Raw genomic sequence first — 19081 nt, forward strand, 5'->3', positions numbered from 1 at the left:
ATTGGAACTACTGACGGCCTTGGGAGAGCCAGTCCTGACAAAACTCTACCATCTGGTGAGCAAGATGTATGAAACAGGCGAAATACCCTCAGACTTCAAAAAGAATATAATAATTCCAATCCCAAAGAAATCAGGTGTTGACAGATGTGAGAATTACCGAACAATCAGTTTAATAAGTCGCAGCTGCAAAATACTAACACGAATTCTTTACAGACGAATGGAAAAACTAGTAGAAGTCGACCTCGGGGAAGATCAGTTTGGATTCCGTAGAAATACTGGAACACGTGAGGCAATACTGACCTTACGACTTATCTTAGAAGAAAGATTAAGGAAAGGCAAACCTACGTTTCTAGCATTTGTAGATTTAGAGAAAGCTTTTGACAATGTTGACTGGAATACTCTCTTTCAAATTCTAAAGGTGGCAGAGGTAAAATACAGGGAGCGAAAGGCTATTTACAATTTGTACAGAAACCAGATGGCACTTATAAGAGTCGAGGGGCATGAAAAGGAAGCAGTGTTTGGGAAGGGAGTGAGACAGGGCTGTAGCCTGTCCCCGATGTTATTCAATCTGTATATTGAGCAAGCAGTAAAGGAAACAAAAGAAAAATTCGGTATAGGTATTAAAATTCATGGAGAAGAAGTAAAAACTTTGAGGTTCGCCGATGACATTATAATTCTGTCAGAAACAGCACAGGACTTGGAAGAGCAGTTGAACGGAATGGATGATGTCTTGAAGGGAGGATATAAGATGAACATCAACAAAAGCAAAACGAGGATAATGGAATGTAGTCAAATTAAGTCGGGTGATGTTTAAGGGTATTAGATTAGGAAATGAGACACTTAAAGTAGTAAAGGAGTTTTGCTATTTGGGGAGCAAAATAACTGATGATGGTCGAAGTAGAGAGGATATAAAATGTAGACTGGCAATGGCAAGGAAAGCGTTTCTGAAGAAGAGAAATTTGTTAACATCGAGTATAGATTTAAGTGTCAGGAAGTCGTTTCTGAAAGTATTTGTATGGAGTGTAGCCATGTATGGAAGTGAAACATGGACGGTAAATAATTTGGACAAGAAGAGAACAGAAGCTTTCGAAATGTGGTGCTACAGAAGAATGCTGAACATTAGATGGGTAGATCACATAACTAATGAGGAGGTACTGAATAGGATTGGGGAGAAGAGGAGTTTGTGGCACAACTTTACTAGAAGAAGGGATCGGTTGGTAGGACATGTTCTGAGGCATCAAGGGATCACCAATTTAGTATTGGAGGGCTGCGTGGAGGGTACAAATTGTAGGGGGAGACCAAGAGATGAATACACTAAGCAGATTCAGAAGGATGTAGGTTGCAGTAGGTACTGGGAGATGATGAAGCTTGCACAGGATAGAGTAGCATGGAGAGCTGCATCAAACCAGTCTCAGGACTGAAGACCACAACAACACAGCTATTGTTGAGGAATGGTGGTGGACATATTGAGCATTTCCTGTAAAGATCATCATCTTTGCTTTGTCTTACTTTGTTATGCTAATTATTGCTATTCTGATCAGATGAAGCGCCATCTGTCGGACATTTTTTGAACTTTTGTATTTTTTTGATTCTAATAAAACCCCATGTCATTCCAAGCATGTGCGTCAATTTGTACCTCTCTATCTACATTATTCCGTAATTTATTCAGTTTTCAAATTTATACTGCCTTTTTGATCACCCGGTATATTCAGTCAGAAGAAAACATTTCTAATCTAAAGGATATGACTATACTGTGCACAGTGCCACAGAGAAACAAGCTGAAACACATTTACAAAATACTTACAAATTGTGTATCTTGTAAATGCAACCTTCTATAATAATTTCGACCCTCTTGTAAACACATTGTCATAAATTTGAAATTCTCCATTGCAACAAAGTCTGCAGAAAATCTGATCATTCAAACTTGACTTCACTACTCCATCTGCAGTGTGAGTTGAACTAAACCAAATGGCCTGTCTCCTGTTCAAAATAGTCCACAAACTCTACCCCACAGGCCACAGACATTCCACACACCATGAATGTTGATACACATTTTCAAACAAAAATACAACAAAGCTAAGAAAACCTTTAAAGAATAACTTCCAAACCTTAGAAAATAGTTCTACAACAATATCACGGCCCACTAGTGTAAGCAAGGCCTCCTGGAAACTGATCAATCCTCCACAGCTACGGACAGGAAACCCTCGTGCATTATTTAGGATGGTAATATTATTTTACAGAAAATAAATTATCAACAGAAATATAGCTTGGCTTTAGGAAAGATTGCTGCACAACTGCAGTTACCGAGTTCCTCCATAACGTGTACAGCCTCCTAGATGAAGGAATGTAGACAACAGTGATATTTGTAGATCTTTCCAAAGCCTTCAACTTTGTCAACGATGGGCTGCTCGTGAAGAAACTTAAAGCGTACAATATCGATGCATTTACTGTCTACATACTTAACAAATCGCAAACACTGTACTAAACTTTCATGTAAAGCAGGTAATAAGGTCACGAAGATCCAGTCTTCTAGAGATACAGTAATAATGGGGATGCTGCATGGGTCAATCCCTGGACCCTTCCTCTTCTCGGTTTGTGTCAATGATGTGACACAACCCTTCCACTCACATCTAGTACAGGTATGCTGATGACACTTCCATCTTATTTTATGAGAAAGAGTTTAAGGCATTACAAAGCCTGTTGCAACAAAGGGTGTAACAGAAGTAACAACATATGCTCTACACTGAGGCCTGCAGCTATTAAAGTTTAAAGCAACTGGCTCCCATGACATTGAAATAAACAATATATGTGGTATTACATCAGTAGAAACAGATAACACTCAATTTCTTGGTGTCCACCTGGGCAAAAATCTTCATTGGGTAAACCAAATTAATTTTGTGTGCGAGAAAATCAGCAGTAGTTTGTTTTCAATATATGTTAATGGTCAGATATGGTTCAACAAGCTGCTACAGACTTCGAAAATTTGTGAAAAAAAGCTGTTCCACAGGGAGTTAAAAGCTTCCACAGGATATAATATTTGTGTTCAATCAGCGGATTCTAAGCTGCATGTCCTCTATTGCAACATCTAATATATTTAGAATATTAAGATGAATATATGTACAACAACTGTATGTACATTTACATTAATTTATTACTCAACCACGGTATGACATTTTCAAAAGTCATCAGCTTGATGGATATATGCAAAAAAAAAATGTAAATCAATAAATGTTTCACTACCACTAAGCCAAAGATGTCACGTCTATCTATCTCATTATACAACACTGCAGAAGCTACACATGACATTAATTTTTTTTTTTGGTAACATAATTGCAAAATTAAATAATTACAAAATTCATCTATAACTACATTTAAAACACAAATGTAACCTTTCTAAGGTTCCATGCCTCAATTGGTAAAAATGAAACCCTTATAGGATCATTTTTTTGTTTGTCTATCTGTCCGACAGTTATAAACCCTTTTTCTCGTGAACGGGTATACGTATCACATTGAAATTTATGACGCGCGCGCGCACACACACACACACACACACACACACACACACACACACTCTCTCTCTCTCTCTCTCTCTCTCTCTCTCTCTCTCTTTCTTTCTCTCTCTGAGGTATATGGTCCCTTGGCAATTGAAAAAATTGAAGCTTATAAGTCAATGCAGTCAAAAGATACGGCCATTTATGTCACATACTCTGATATTCGCAAACTCACTTGTCAAAACCTATAGGGTACTTTGCGTTGACTTAGCATCATAAAATTTGGCAAAAAAAAGGTCTCACAATACAAAAGAAGGAAAAAATTTGAAAACTGTGAATTTGTAAGTATATCAGTGAAAAAAAAAAATCTTTTGTCCTTTCTTATCTGACACACTGTCTCTTCGTCCATCTGTTCAGAACCCTTTTTCTTGGGAATAGGTACACACATCAAGTTTAAATTTGTCACATACTAAGGCCTGTGGCCCCTTAGTGATGTAAAAAAATTGAAGCATCTAAGTCAATGCAGTCAAAAGCTATGGCCACTGGAGTCACATACTCTCATAATTGCAAACTCACTCACTCATCAAAACCTACACGGTACTTCCTGTTGGCCTAGAATTGTGAAATTGTTCAAGAAGGAAGGTTTCACTGTACAGCTAAAAGGCAAAGTCCAAAAATTGTTAATTTGTTATTATACCACACAAAAAACGTTTTTCTTTGTTATCCAATGCCAAACTTGAAATTAAACTAATTGGCAGTTCTGCATTCAGGCTTACTGGGTCACAATCGTAAAAGTCAAACATCACGCTAGTAATGACTTTATTGTTCATATTATGCATTTCATAATTATTCAACATCAGAAATCCAGGAGCAATTACTACATGTAGATGTGGCATTTCAAGTTGTACGTGAAACAAATATTTGCAGACTAGTTTAAATTTACTTTGCAATTCATGGATATTGCATTACCTGTTGATGTGCGAGTCCGGCCTTGGCAGGCAGAGACAGTGATCACGTGTGTGTGTGTGTGTGTGTGTGTGTGTGTGTGTGTGTGTGTGTGTGTGTGGCGAGGGGGGGGGGGGGGGTTTGGTGTCTACTTCAGAAGAAGGCCTTTTGGCTGAAACTTTACTTGTTTAGCAGTCATTTTGTTGTGCCTGACTGCAACTCAACCTCTCCATTATATGGTAAGTAGCACTCCACCCTTTTCATAATACTATATTTGTTCCATCCCGGACTTTCTATTGCTTGATATGTGCATTTCATCTACATATCTCCTGCGATAGACTATCTTCTTGCTCAACAGTTGTTGCTCTGTGGAAAATTTGTTATCTGAAACATCCATAAATACATTTGCTAATATTCTTATCAGACAGTTTCCCCTTTGCCAAAATTCTTGGTTGTTTATAAGCTGACACACCAAATGAAAAATACATATGAAGGTGTCCTAGCTTATTAAGTCTCAGCAAATTATTTTTAATAATATCAGTTTGTCAATTAATCAGCACATCTGCATAAATGTTAGTCAAATCTATTAAAAGGAACTGAGTCTCAGCCGAGGTAATTCTGTCTTCGATATGATCCACAAGTTCCAATGATTCTTTATCAAATGGCTATTTGTACATATGTGTACATCATTCTCAATTATTATCTTTCCAAGCTTCTGTCTGACATGATAACTGGAGGAAGTTTTGACAAAGCAATAATGCTCTTGACAACATTTGGAAGACTCTCATAACACCACCTTCTTCTGAAGGAAACATGTTTAGTACTCACACAAGAGTTTAAGATTAAGTCCACTGCATTCCCTGTTTACTCATTCCATTGTATGTGTTTTACCAACGATTTTCCACTTTCATCAGAAACAAATGTTTCAATGGCTGCAGCTCTGTCAATACATTTAGTGCATCTTGAATTCATGCATGTCAAAATTACTGTTCACCAGTTGTAATGTGCAGACAAAACACGGATGCATTTGTGTAACCCAGAGACAAAGCAATTTTTCTTGCATTTGAATCTTCCTCCACCTTGGCTCAAATGGCTCTGAGCACTATGGGAGTCAACTGCTGTGGTCATAAGTCCCCTAGAACTTAGAACTAATTAAACCTAACTAACCTAAGGACATTACACACATCCATGCCCGAGGCAGGATTCGAACCTGCGACCGTAGCAGTCGCACTGTTCCGGACTGCGCGCCTAGAACCGCGAGACCACCGCGGCCGGCTCCTCCACCTTGGTTCCCAATGAAAGGGAAGAGAACTAATACCTGCAGATTCATACATACAGTAGTATGCCTTCCAAGGATTTTTGGAAGAAACCAGGAGACTCAGCCACAAGCTGGCATGAGGAATCATGATAATGCAGCTGCTCACAGGCCAGCCAGCTCTCACATTTTAGCACCTGCCCTTCAAACCATATCCTGGACAATGTGATTCCATTGTTTTTTTTTTTTTTTTTGAAAAATAACTCATACTGTGGTATCACTTTTGGCCTCTGAAGTGGGCATATACACTCACACAAAGTGTTCCGGAAAAATTTTACCAAGAAGGTATACACTGGACCCTTCCTTAATGGTGCACACATATTTAAGATGACAAGAAGACAAGTTTTCAGAATGACCAAAAACTGAATAATACTGTCTTATGTTTTCAAACTTTGAAAAAGAACCCAAAAACTTATAAACTTACGCACTTTTTAAAAAAAACTGAAAAAAGTAACATCAAGGCAGTATGTGTCCACCAGAGATCAGAAATGAGCTCTGTATACTTGCTTTAAACTTTCCAGTGAGCCCTATGGCACCTCAGACCTTGTTGTCTCTATGTGCTCAGAGACGAATCTCGAGTCTCCATTGGTGCCCATTTGACTGAAAACTTATCACCTGAGTCATTGAAAGAAGTGCAAGTAGACAAGTTTGCAACAATAATCACGGAGTTTTAGCACTGCAGCTACATATAACGTTGACATACACACATTTTTGAGGTATCATTAAGTCTGTGACAACAGTACAAGAAAACATGGCACAAGGGTGAAGTCACTCTGTACACAGTGAGTAATTGTTAAAATAAATTTAAGCCAACAAAAAGTTGCAGACATTAATGATAAACTACACAACTCACTGTTAGCCCATAAATTCAAGTTGCCGTGACCAAAAGAATACAGAAATAGAGTGCTTTTTGGTCACAGAGAGATTGCTCTGTGCCCGGATCTCTTTTGATGCAGCACATGTGTTTCCTCATGGTGAAGGTGGAATAAACAACAACATAAACATACATAACTATTTTTTAGCATTGGACAAAATTTGTACATTTCAAATAACTTTCGGGAATTCAGCCAGGTAACACTTTCAGCGACCGCTGATATTTTGGCGGGAGAAAGCCCTGCCATTTTCAAGGCAACTGCAACGGACAGGCAACATACATGCAAATTTAAAACCATGGTTCTTGGACTGATCAGGAAAGATAACACACACATTGAACACTAGTGCCACCAAAGGTGACCAAAGTCAGAGCTATCAATAGTGAGACTACAAAGTCTCAGGTGAGGTAGCATTGACTCTGTCCCTCCATTATTTGACAAGGGAGAGAGCCGGATTCCAAACAGAGTTTAAACAAAAACCTCCATCCCTGTTAACGAGGTTTCTTGCTAATTTAATCTCAACTGCCTCCTTAATAACACTGTCCCAAAAGCTGGACGTGCATACCAATATCTCGGTGTTATTATATGGGGTGACCACTATCCAAGCAATGTTCAGCAATAGCAGATCTACTTGGCTGCTGTAATCGTGTGTGCCATTTATGCTCAGTACATCCGTCCTCCACGGTCCTGATAGTTTGACCAATATATGCCACGCCACAGCTACAAGGAATGCAATATACACCCGCCTTACGCAGACCAAGATCATCCTTAACGGAACTCAAAAGTGCTCTAATTTTAGATGGAGGTCAAAAAACCACATTTCACATCGTATTTCCGATTATGTACAAAAGATGCAACGTTTACTATCTGATTCAGCGTATCGCAGAATTGACACTGACCCCACAAAAAGTGTTGAGAGGAAGACCAACAGCCTCCTGAAGAAAAGTGATTTGTTGCAGGACACTATCAAGAGTCTTAACACCTATAGTGCTGTTCCCCCTAGGTTATATGTATGGCCTTCCGAAGGTTCACAAGGAAAGAGTTCCTTTCCATCCTATAGTGAGTAACATCGGTGCTCCGACATATCGTGTAGCCAAGCATCTTGCTTCCCTGTTGAGTCCACGAGTAGGTCAGTGTGAACATCATACCAGGAACTCAGCTGATTTTTTTACATCGTTTGGAGAGACTGCATTTGAATGACTGATATTTTAGTGAGTTTCGATGTGGTCTCTCTTCACTCGTGTTCCTCTGTCTGATTCATTGCAGTTAATTGAGGCTAGTTTTGGTGCTGAATTAACTAATCTCTTTTGGCACATGTTGACATCCACTTACTTTTTATTCAATGACCAGTATTATGAGCAGACAGATGGAGTTGAGATGGGTAGTCCGTTGTCTCCTGTGATCGCAAATTTGTTTATGGAAGACTTTGAGGAACGTGCATTGGAGTCAGTGCCTTTGAAACCCGCCTGTTTCTTTAGATATGTTGACAATACTTTTGTTGTTTGGCCTCATGGTAGGAAGAATTTGAATGCCATTCTAGAACATCTGAACTCAATCCACCCAAACATTCGTTTTACAATGGAGGTGCCTTCCCTTTCTTGACATGTTGGTTAGGGGAAAGGATGATGGATCGTTGAAACATGCAGTCTACAGGAAACACACTCACACAGACTTGTACTTACAGGCTAATAGTTGTCACCATCCGGCTCAGCGTAAAGGGGTACTTCGTACCTTTGTGCACATGGCACATGTCGTTTCCAACGCTGGACTTTGCCAGCTGAGCTGTCCCATCTGGAAGTTACGTTTCGTCAAAATGGTTATAGTGATAGACAGACTAAACATGTGTTGCGCTATTGACCAACTGTACATTGGGTGATTGATGATAATTCTGAGTTGACACCTAAGTCTACTGCCTTTTTGCCTTACGTAGGAAACACTTCCAACAAGATCGATTGTATTTTACAGAAATACGATGTGAAATGGGTTTTTCGACCTCCATCTAAAATTAGAGTGCTTTTGAGTTCTGTTAAGGATGATCTTGGTCTGCGTAAGGCATGTGTATATCACATTCCTTGTAGCTGCAGCATGGCATATATTGGTCAAACTATCAGGACCGTGGAGGACGGATGTACTGAGCATAAACGGCACACACGATTACAGCAGCCAAGTAGATCTGCTATTGCTGAACATTGCTTGGATACTGGTCACCCCATGTTATATAATAACACCAAGATATTGGCATGCACGTCCAGCTATTGGGACAGTGTTATTAATTAGGCAGTTGAGATTAAATTAGAAAGCATCCTCGTTAACAGGGATGGAAGTTTTCGTTTAAACTCTGTTTGGAATCCAGCTCTCTCCCTTGTCAAAAAACAGAGGGACAATGTCAATGCTACCTCACCTGCGAATTTGTAGTCTCACTATTGATAGCTCTGACTTTGGTCATCTTTGGTGGCACTAGTGTTCAGTGTGTGTTATCTTTCCTGCATCAGTCCGAGAACTGAGGTTTTTAAATTTGCATGTAGGTTGCCTGTCCATTGCAGTTGCCTTGAAAATGGCGGGGTGTTCTCCCGCCGAAATATCGGCGGTCGCTGAAAGTGTTATCTGGCTGAAATCCCGGAAGTTATTTGAATGTTGTATACCCCAGGAGAAACTCAGGTCTCACAAAATTTGTACATTTTGCATCTGAAGCATGGACTGTAGCATGAACCTTACTTCAGACATTGCTCCATTTCTAATAAAGCACATTTGCAAATGTACACATGGCATCGCTTAATTTTTGTCTTTCACCCACAACAGTCTCACAAAACACAGCTTCATTAAAGACCATTTGCTCCTGACATTCAGTCATTTCAACTTGTCAATGCTACTTTATAGCACTAAGATTGCGTACACAGCTTCCGTACTAAGATGTGACTAACCTTACACTCCTAAAAGCTCCAGTAAGAGAAAACAAGACAATGAGTATGAAGGAAGTGCAGCACCACACTTCTCAGACTCATCATACACAAAGAACTAGTTTTACCGTACCTAACTGCAGAATTATGGTGAATATATGTATTTCATAGTAAGGCAGACGTCTTTAAAAATAAAGACTGAGAAGAGTGTTACAGTCCATAACCTTTCTCTTGGGTGCTTGGTTCCAGGTTTACAAACTGATAGAAGTCTTAAGATTTCTAGCCAGTGTGTTTCTTGTTCAACCATAACCAACTCTGGCAATCAAACAATACTGTATGGAGTATCGCTGTAACAGCCATTGTTTAATGTTGTTTTAATTTGTATGTGCTGACTTCAGGTTGCTTTTATTGCGATAAGTAATGTTGCTTTCCTTGCTACCTGCACCCCACATCTGTCAGCATCCAAGAAAAATTTTAGAAGCTGTGTGTCAGTCCAACTACCGCCACTCTCCTTCCAATCCTACTTCATCAAACAAGTGAGCTATGTACTCAGCTCATTAATTACAGCAAAATTATATCATAATAAAGAGCAGAGCTGCTTACCAGAGTCTGGAAGAGAGTTAAAATCTCCACACAACAGTAACTGTATGCTGCTTGGATCAGGTTTGTGTCCAGGCCTGAAGCTGTGGCTGGCATCCTCCAGGATACTGCGGAGTTCATTTGACAACATCATTGTCTGGATCAACTTTACATCACAAAATTCAGGATCCCAATGTATGTGGGCTGTGCATACTAATATAGGCTGATGGAACTGACTGGGGTCTGGTGGCAAACCTGAAAAATAAAAAGTGATACAGCTTGCAAATCCTGCCTACAAGTAAGTGAAAACATGTGGGAGACACACACACACACACACACACACACACACACACACACACGAGAGAAAGAGAGAGAATGAATGCAGGGGGGGTCTGATCATATGAACCTCGTGAAACTGCCTCTCCTTGTACATAACTTACAATTCTTAATATTGATTAATTTTATCATTTGTCAGAAGGCTTTCTATGTCATATATCCTGTTCAGTTCTTCGATAATCACAACAAATCAGAATGTTACTGTTTGAGCCTTGTGCAACAGGTATCTACATTTCTCAGACAGACCACTTGTAGTTCTACACAAAAAAGTAATCATAACAGGAATGTCAATGGCAAACACTACTTTTGTTTACCACAATAAAATAATGATGGATCAATTTTGAAACACCATGACTGACAACAACCAACAGTTGAAAAATCTGTGCCGAATGTTAGAATGTTATAGGCTCTGCCCAAAAGGTAACATTGTATCAATGAACAAGCAGTGTAATACAAAAAAGTAAATATGTCATCAATTCACAGACACATCACATTGCTATATCGAGCATGAAGGCATGGTCGCATTGGTGGTGGTATGCCACTGCTTTCCTCCAACCTTCAAACTGTCTTACTCAGCCAATTGTGAGGGAATGACACTGAACCACTGTGTAACTTGAAATTTTTCACATCGATAAACACTGTTAGAGGTGAAAGAAGTAAAAAGTGACACATGAAAAACATAGGACTGGCTGGGAATCGAATCTGAGACCTTTGGATTTGTTGTCTAGCACTTTATCACTAAAACATCAAGCCAGTGCAACACTTTTTCAAAGGCAAGAATCGTACCAAGACCAAAACTAGATTACAAAATATGGGAGTTGGATTACATTTTTTCCAACCATGACTTTGAAGCTAGGTCACACATTCAGTCACCCTGCCATCTTGTTTGGCAGTAAATGCAATTGTGTGGTAGTGTGACTCAGCACTTTCCAGTTCTACATTAACCTCATAGGAATAATGTAAGAGACTTATATGAAAGATTAAACACACCCCACGAATAAATATGTAGAAATCTCTGTAACAACATTATTTTTCCTTTTTTGTGGAATTTGTGACATTTCAGTCCAAGTGTCACCTCCCTCTGTTTGTCTGAAATCTTTCAGTGTCTTTGCAAAAACAGACACAATGTCTGATGGGATAACCGCAATCAGTGATTTTACAATGTTACTTATAATGCGTCTTGATTGCATGAAATGTTTATTCATATGACCGGTTTCAGTTCCTCTAGAACCATCTTCAGATCTGTAACGATAATGATACTAATTTACTATTTCACAAATGCAAACCTTTCTCGTCCTATCCAATCACCATCAAATGTACCAGAATGAACCTGCAATTTTGGTTGCAGGAGTAACCCGTCCACACATAGCAACATTCACATGCTGTGTCACATAAAATTGGTTGGCAGAATGCAAGTCATTTATATTAATTATAACACTATTGCCAACAGGTGGCGTCTGGTACAATTGTTACATTACATATGCACATACTGTGTAAAGTAGATTTTTGTAATTTACTTTTATCTTTAAAAATACTTAATTAAAATCTGTAGGTGTCAAGGTTAAAATGTATACTTGTCAAAATTAAAACACACAGTAAAATTATCATTTTTATAAAATCTAAAAACAAAGGGTGATTTCTATATCCATGGCACCAGTGCAGACCTGTTTTCCTCTATGGTCTGCTTCCGTGGTTCCTGCCATTTTGGTGTTGTGCTGCGATCCGCGCAGTCATCTGACGTCCATCGCCGTGGGCAAGAGGGCCACGCCGGAGGGTCCCATCAATGACTCCTGGCACTGCACGCATCTTCCAGCTTACCCACCATGTTCCATCTGTCATCCCTCGGCCTGGACCTCCTTACGCAACAGTTGTCATCTCAGTAAGTCGTCATAAATACTAAAATAGGCGTTATGTTTGAACTCGCTTTGCTTGTTTAGGATTAAATCTGGATCTTTCTTTTTGTGGGTGTATATTTCAATTTCTTCCAAAATGTTAAGAAACCGTCCCTTATGAGCTCTATGCAAGATGTCTAAATTTTGTTCAGTGTTCTTCACTGAATGCTTTAAGGCAGCCATATGTGCCCCAAACGCTGTTTTGTTTTGGGAGTAGGTGTACTCCCTGAATCTAGTCTCAAAGTTCGTACCAGTCTGCCTGATATATTGTTTACAGCAGCCATCACATTTGATCTTACATACACCTGAATCCTGAAATTTATTACTACTATTACATATTTTGTGTTGGAGCTTCAATTTTAACGTGTTATTTGTTCAGAAGCCTATTTTAACATCGGATTTACAAAAGCATCTTTCAATCTTATCTGTAGTTCTTTCACTGTATGTGAGAACCACATATTTTTTCTTCTTGTTCCTCTTAACTATGACTTGACTTCCTTCTATTTATTTCATTTGCCTCTTCCTTATCTTATTATAAACATTCATCACCACCTTGCACATATATCCATTCACTGCGGCCACTTGTTTTAAAATACTTAGCTCCTTTTCTACTTCCTGTTGGCTTAGTGGCAATCTCAGTAGCCTGTATACCATCGAAGTAAAATATGCCCATTTGTATCGTGGTGGGTGACAAGAGCGCTCATTGATAACTAAATCTGTACAGACATGTTTTCTGAATATGTTAAATTCATGCTTCCCATCTTTCTTTATTAGTGTTGAATCTAAGTAATCTATGCGGTTGTCTTCTTTAAAATCCATTGTGAATCTAATTTTCGGGTGTCGAGAGCTCATTTTTTTGTGCTGCGTTTTCAATATCATTTTTATCTCCTTTGTATAATAAAATAGAGAGGTCAACATATCTCCTGTAATATACAATTTACTCAGTGATATCAGGATTTTCATCAAAGAATTCGTTTTCCAAGTGATTTACAAAAATGTCAGCCAGCGTCTGTGGTGCTGACAATTTTGGTGGAAAGGTTAACAGCAGTGTTACGGGAACACTTCGGTTCTGGATTTGTTGGAATGTTGACAGGGAGTTTTGGGGGATGTGGAAAGTTCAGCCAGGCAGGTTTTAGGTACTATGAGGGGTGGACACGGAGGAACACACTGAAGGTAGTGTAGAGGTTGGACATTGGTTTCCAAAGGCAGCAGTAGGATGTCCGCAGGCTGGATACCTTATGCAGGTGATGTCTGGAACATCCAAATTCATTCAACAGACAACCACAGCTTAAAACTTCATGTTGGCTGTATGATTACTTTATTTGAAAAGCATGACAAGTTTCATAATGTAAGTTACATCATCAGGTGAAGTTTACACACTATTTTGTGTGACAACTGATATTAAGGTTTCCTCTGACTCCTAAAATTTCACTCTATTGCAAAAATCATGTCATAGCCTACCAGCCCCTATCCCTCCGTCACCCTCCCACATTAATTTACCATGGGCTGTGACTCAATTTTCGGAATTGGGTGGAATTACAGACATGAGGAGAAAGTTTAATATCAATTGTACTCCAGTGTCATGTTGTAACTGACTTCATCTGACGATGTAACTAGTATTATCAAACCACTTGTGCTTTTTAAATAAAGTAACCATATAGTTGTAGCCATGCTTTCTACTCAACTTGGTGTCTGGACTGCTCTTCCAGGTGCTGGAGAGCAGGGGATTCTGATTTGGAGATGTGATATATGTAGTAGGGATAATACAGTGGCAGTATCTTACTGAAGGAGTAGAGATGATTCTGGGGTGTCTGTCATGAAGATGTGTTTTTGCAGAATCAGGTTTGTGAGGGACTGGGACTGGTGGAGCTCACTTTGAAAGGGAGGGCAAGCTCCAGAGAAAGGAATTTTTATGTCTGTCCACTTAAAGTGGGGGGGGGGGGGGGGTGGTATAGACAGCATTTAAGGAACAGAACATGGAACTGGGATTTGCCATGGAAAGGGATACTTTTACGAACTGTTGTAGAAAGTTGGAGCAGAGTTGATTGTGACAGGGATAGGGTAGTGGAAGTGGTAAATTATGTAGAAAATGGGCAAATGAAGGCGTTAGGTGGCTGTGAGAGAAATTGGATAACAGGAAAGAGAGAGATACAATATGTACAGGTATGCAAAAACAAGCACAAATACATACAAACAAAAACGGAAAACATGCACTTGAACTTGTGAACCTTGACCTAAACAATCCTCCTCCACCTCTCTCTTTTCCCTTATTGCAACACATGCATACTCCCAGATCTCATATGAGCCTTTTTTCACCTTTTTGTACTTCTTTTTAGATATTTTCGAGTATTTGTGCACATTTTTGTGTGTCTGTATGTATATTTTCATGTATTTTTCTTTTATCCAGCTCCCCTCATAACCATCTAATACCATTTTCCCATTTCCACATCATTCCCATTTCCCCTTTGCCATCTCCATCACAATGGATCCCTGCTCCATCATTCTGCACCAACTAAGACAAGTATCTCTTTCCACGGTTTAAACCCAGTCCCACATCCTGCTCCTTCAATGCTGCCTAAACCATCGAATTCCCCCAAATTGCCTAACCATGAAAATTCCTTTCTCTTGAGCCCAACCCCCTTTCACAAAGACCTTCACCTTTTCAGATCCTGGCAGTCCATGTCCCTCACAAACCTTGTACTGCAGAAAACACATCTCCATGGCACAGGTATTCCAGAACCACCACCTCTGCTTCTTCCACAAGCTACTGCTATTGTGCAAAACATCACATATCTGCAGCAGAATCCCTTGTTCTCCAGCACCTCCAACCTGCTGACATCTGTGGCACCACTACCCCACTCCTATGTCACCCACAGTGTTTCTTCTTGTCAACTCCTCACAGCACTCAGAATCTGCCAAGCCTTTTCAGTTAGTCATCTGTCCCAAAACTCCCAACCAACACTCCACTAAATCCAAAGCTGGAACAATCCCTGAACACTGTTGTGCCAATGACGATCCCACCAAAATCTTTAGCCCCACAGAAGTTTTAGTCCTATCCAAAGGGCACACCTTAAACCATACTGGTCAAAGACCTACTCTCCTTCTCCCTACCCCTGCAATGGGAACACTTCTTGGCCAACAATCCCAACATTGAACCCTACCTCTTCCGGTTCATACCACCATACAACCGTGATCCTCTCCCCTCCGACCTAACCATTCCTTGGGTCACCTTCCAGGAATTTCTTACCTCCAACTTGGCAGCACCATACATCCCCTTGTCCCTTGCGAAAAACACAAACTTTCCAGCAAAAAAAAGGGCCAGCCTCATAACAAATCCTAACCTAATCATCCTACCTGCAAAGATTCTACAACTGTGATTATAAATCGTAGTGACTTCCTGGCAGAAGGCTTCTGCCTATTATCTGACTAATCCAACTATAAACTCTGCAAGGATCACCCCAACCTAGAAGTCAAACACAACCTCCAGATCCCTGCTTATCACTTTAGGCCCTTCCTGTGTGGTCTCCCTGGAATTTATTTCCCTCCTCACCCCTGTAACATGCTGCACACACACCTATTACAAGCTCCCCAAAATGCACAAACCTAACAATCATGGATGCCCCATTGTAGCTGGTTATTGTGCTTCCGCTGAAAGAATTTTGGCCCTCACTGACCAATGCCTCCAACCAATCACAAAAAAATCCAACTTCCAACATGAAAAACACCAACAAATTCCTTCACTGACTCTCCACCACCCCCACCCACTTTAACTCCTTGATTCCCATTCATAAATGTTGACACCATTTCCATATACACCAAGATCCTTTGTGCCCATGGCCTTGCTGCTATTGAGTACTAATTTTCTCAACATCCTTCAAACTCTAAATCCACTACTTCATTCCTCATACACCTTACTAACTTTGTGCTAACAGAAAACTACTACTCCTTTAAAGGGATGGTATACAAACAAATCTGCATCACAGCAATGAGTACCTGCATGGTATCCTCTTACACCAACCTGTTTATGGGCCATCTAGAGGAGACCTTCCTAGCCTTCCAAAACCGAAAATCCTGGTCTGGCTCAGATTCATTGATGATATCTTCATGATATGTACTCAGAGACAAGACATGTTATCCTCATTCCTTACAATCTCAGCACTCACTGTAATAAAATGGGGCATCCACAACAGTCCTTCCGATGTTACTTATTACACGGCCACCAGTTATGGTGCTTCAGCACAGCATCTTCAGACCTTAACTGATGCTGAGGAGGTTAACTCCAATAGTATACACAATTCACCAGTGGCCCACATCCATGGACAGTTTTCACAAACTACCTGTACCAATGATCTTGTGCCTCCAACCATAAACTACCAACTATAATCAGTTGGTAATTGATGGCTGGGGCACATCACTGTTACAGGTAGTCTGTCAAAGCCAGTTCATAGATGTTGGCCACTGATGAATTGTGTATAAATATGGAGTTAACCCTCTCAGCATCCATTAAGGCCTGAAAATAGTTTACTGAACAACCGAAACTGGTAGCCATTTAATAAACAACATTGTAAGGACAACTGCAAGTGTTCCATTTTATTACTTAAGTGAACGGCCCAGGCCCCTTAAATCTGTAATGAGAAGGATGAAAATACATCAATACCTTCTCTCCCATCTGCTCCACCTGATCCTACTCAACCCAGTGTCCACCTTCCCAGAGATTGAGTTCCTCCTCTCTGATTGCTCCATCCACACTGAACACACCAATCACTAACAGTAGCTGCATTTTGATAGTTGCCATCCCTTCCACACCAAAAAAAATTCCTCCCATACAGCTTGGCCACCTGGGGATGGTGCATCTGCAGTGACAATAACTCCTTCACCCAGTATACTGGAGTCTCACCAAGGTCTTCACAGACACAGTAGCCCCCAAATCTAGTCCGCAAACAGATTTCCGTGCAAATTAATTTCCCGTGTCACGTCCCCCCACACTCACATCCCTCCCACCACACCCAAGAAACAGTTACAAAGGAGTTTTCCCTTCATCACCCAGTACCATTTCAGACTGGAACAACTGAACCACATACTTCATGAGGGCTCTGAGTATCAGTATGCCCTGAAATTGTGGACATTCTACCAAAGATCCTTCTTAATTATACTTAGGTGCCCATTCAACCTCCACAACATCCTAGTCCCTCCCTATGCCACTCCCAATCCCAACCCCTTGCCATAGGGGTCATATCATTGTTGAACATCTAGGTGCAACATCGCTGCTTTCATTCTACACGGGAGCTGCAGCAACACTCTGGTCTGAGCTGCTGGAGATAGTGGTCATGGGTGCATGAGGTGTGCTTGCTTGTGTGAATATCAAGTCAGTTAACAGAGAGAAAGGTATCAGTGATCATAAGGCTGTGATAGCATCTAGGACAATGGGTATCACAAAGAATGTTAAGAAAGGTAAGAAAATTTTTTGCTTAGCAAGAATGAGATGATACAAATTTCAGAGTATCTGAGCTGTCAGTATCAAATATTTGGTGATGAGGACAAAGATGTGGAAAACAAATGGAAAAAATTCAAAGGTATCATACAACATGCCCTAGACAAATATGTTCCAAGTAAGGCCCTAAGGGATGGGAAAGACCCACCATGGTACAACAGCCATGTTAGAAAACTGCTAGGTAAACAACAAGAACTTCAGCTCAGATTCAAGAGAAGTAAAAAACTAGCTAACAAACAAATGCTGAAGAAAGCAAAAACTAGCATAAAGAGAGCAATTGGAGATGCGTTCAATGACTTTGAAAGTAAAACTTAGTCAACCAACATGAGTAAAAATCCTACAAGGTTTTGGTCGTATGTAAAATCAGTAAGTGGGACATTCATTCAGTGACCCTATTGGAACAGTAACAGAAGATGACAGAGAGAAGGCCAAAACACTGAATTCGGTATTCCCAAATTGTTTCACAGCGGTAGATCATAACACGGTCCCTCCTTATGATCATCTTACAAATGTCAAAATTGCAGACATTGAGATCACCTATAAGATTCTACAATGACTATGCAAAAGATCTTGCTCCCTTTCTTGCAGTAATTTTTCGTAGATCACTTGAGCAACAAAGGGCACCTAGTGAGTGGAAGCAAGTGCAAATTATTTCCATTTTTAAGAAGGGCCATAGGACAGATACATATAATTATAGACCTACATTGTTGATATCAATCTCTTGCATAATTAGGGAAAACGTTTTATGCTCCAGAATTACGACATTCTTCGAGAAGGAAAATCTCCTCTATAAAAATCAGCGTGGATTCCGCTTACAGAGATCTGGCAAAACTCAGCTCGCTCCGTTCCTCTATGAAATACACAGTGCCATAGACAATGGCACTCAGGTTGATGCTATGTTCCTTGACTTCAGGAAGGCATTTGACGCTGTCCCAGACTGCCGTTTAGTGAAAAAAATACGAGATTATCAAGTATTGGAGCACATTTGCGACTGGTTTCAAGACTTCCTTGCAAACAGAACTCAACATGTCGCTCTTAATGGAACAAAATCAACAGATGCACAGGTAATTTCTTGTTTATCCCAAGGAAGTGCAATAGGACCATTACTATTTACAATATACATAAATGATGTAGTAGAAATCATCAGAAGCTCTCTAAGGCTTCTCACAGATAATGTGGTTGTCTACCAAATAGCAATGCCAGAAGGTAGTAATGATTTGCAGAATGACCTCGAGAGAATTGATGAATGGTGCAAGTTCTGGT

General features: G+C 40.1%; 1 protein-coding gene across 1 annotated transcript in view; it reads right to left on the reverse strand.

The window, feature by feature from the left end:
- LOC126195310 (CCR4-NOT transcription complex subunit 6-like) overlaps positions 1–19081 on the reverse strand; it is a 144946-nt gene that overhangs the window by 22596 nt on the left and 103269 nt on the right. The window contains exon 5 of the mRNA XM_049933871.1: positions 10124–10354. Within this exon, the coding sequence (XP_049789828.1) occupies positions 10124–10354 (231 nt within the window). The remainder of the gene's footprint in view (positions 1–10123; positions 10355–19081) is intronic.

Source organism: Schistocerca nitens, chromosome 7 (assembly GCF_023898315.1).
Source record: "Schistocerca nitens isolate TAMUIC-IGC-003100 chromosome 7, iqSchNite1.1, whole genome shotgun sequence".
Lineage (NCBI taxonomy): Eukaryota > Metazoa > Arthropoda > Insecta > Orthoptera > Acrididae > Schistocerca > Schistocerca nitens.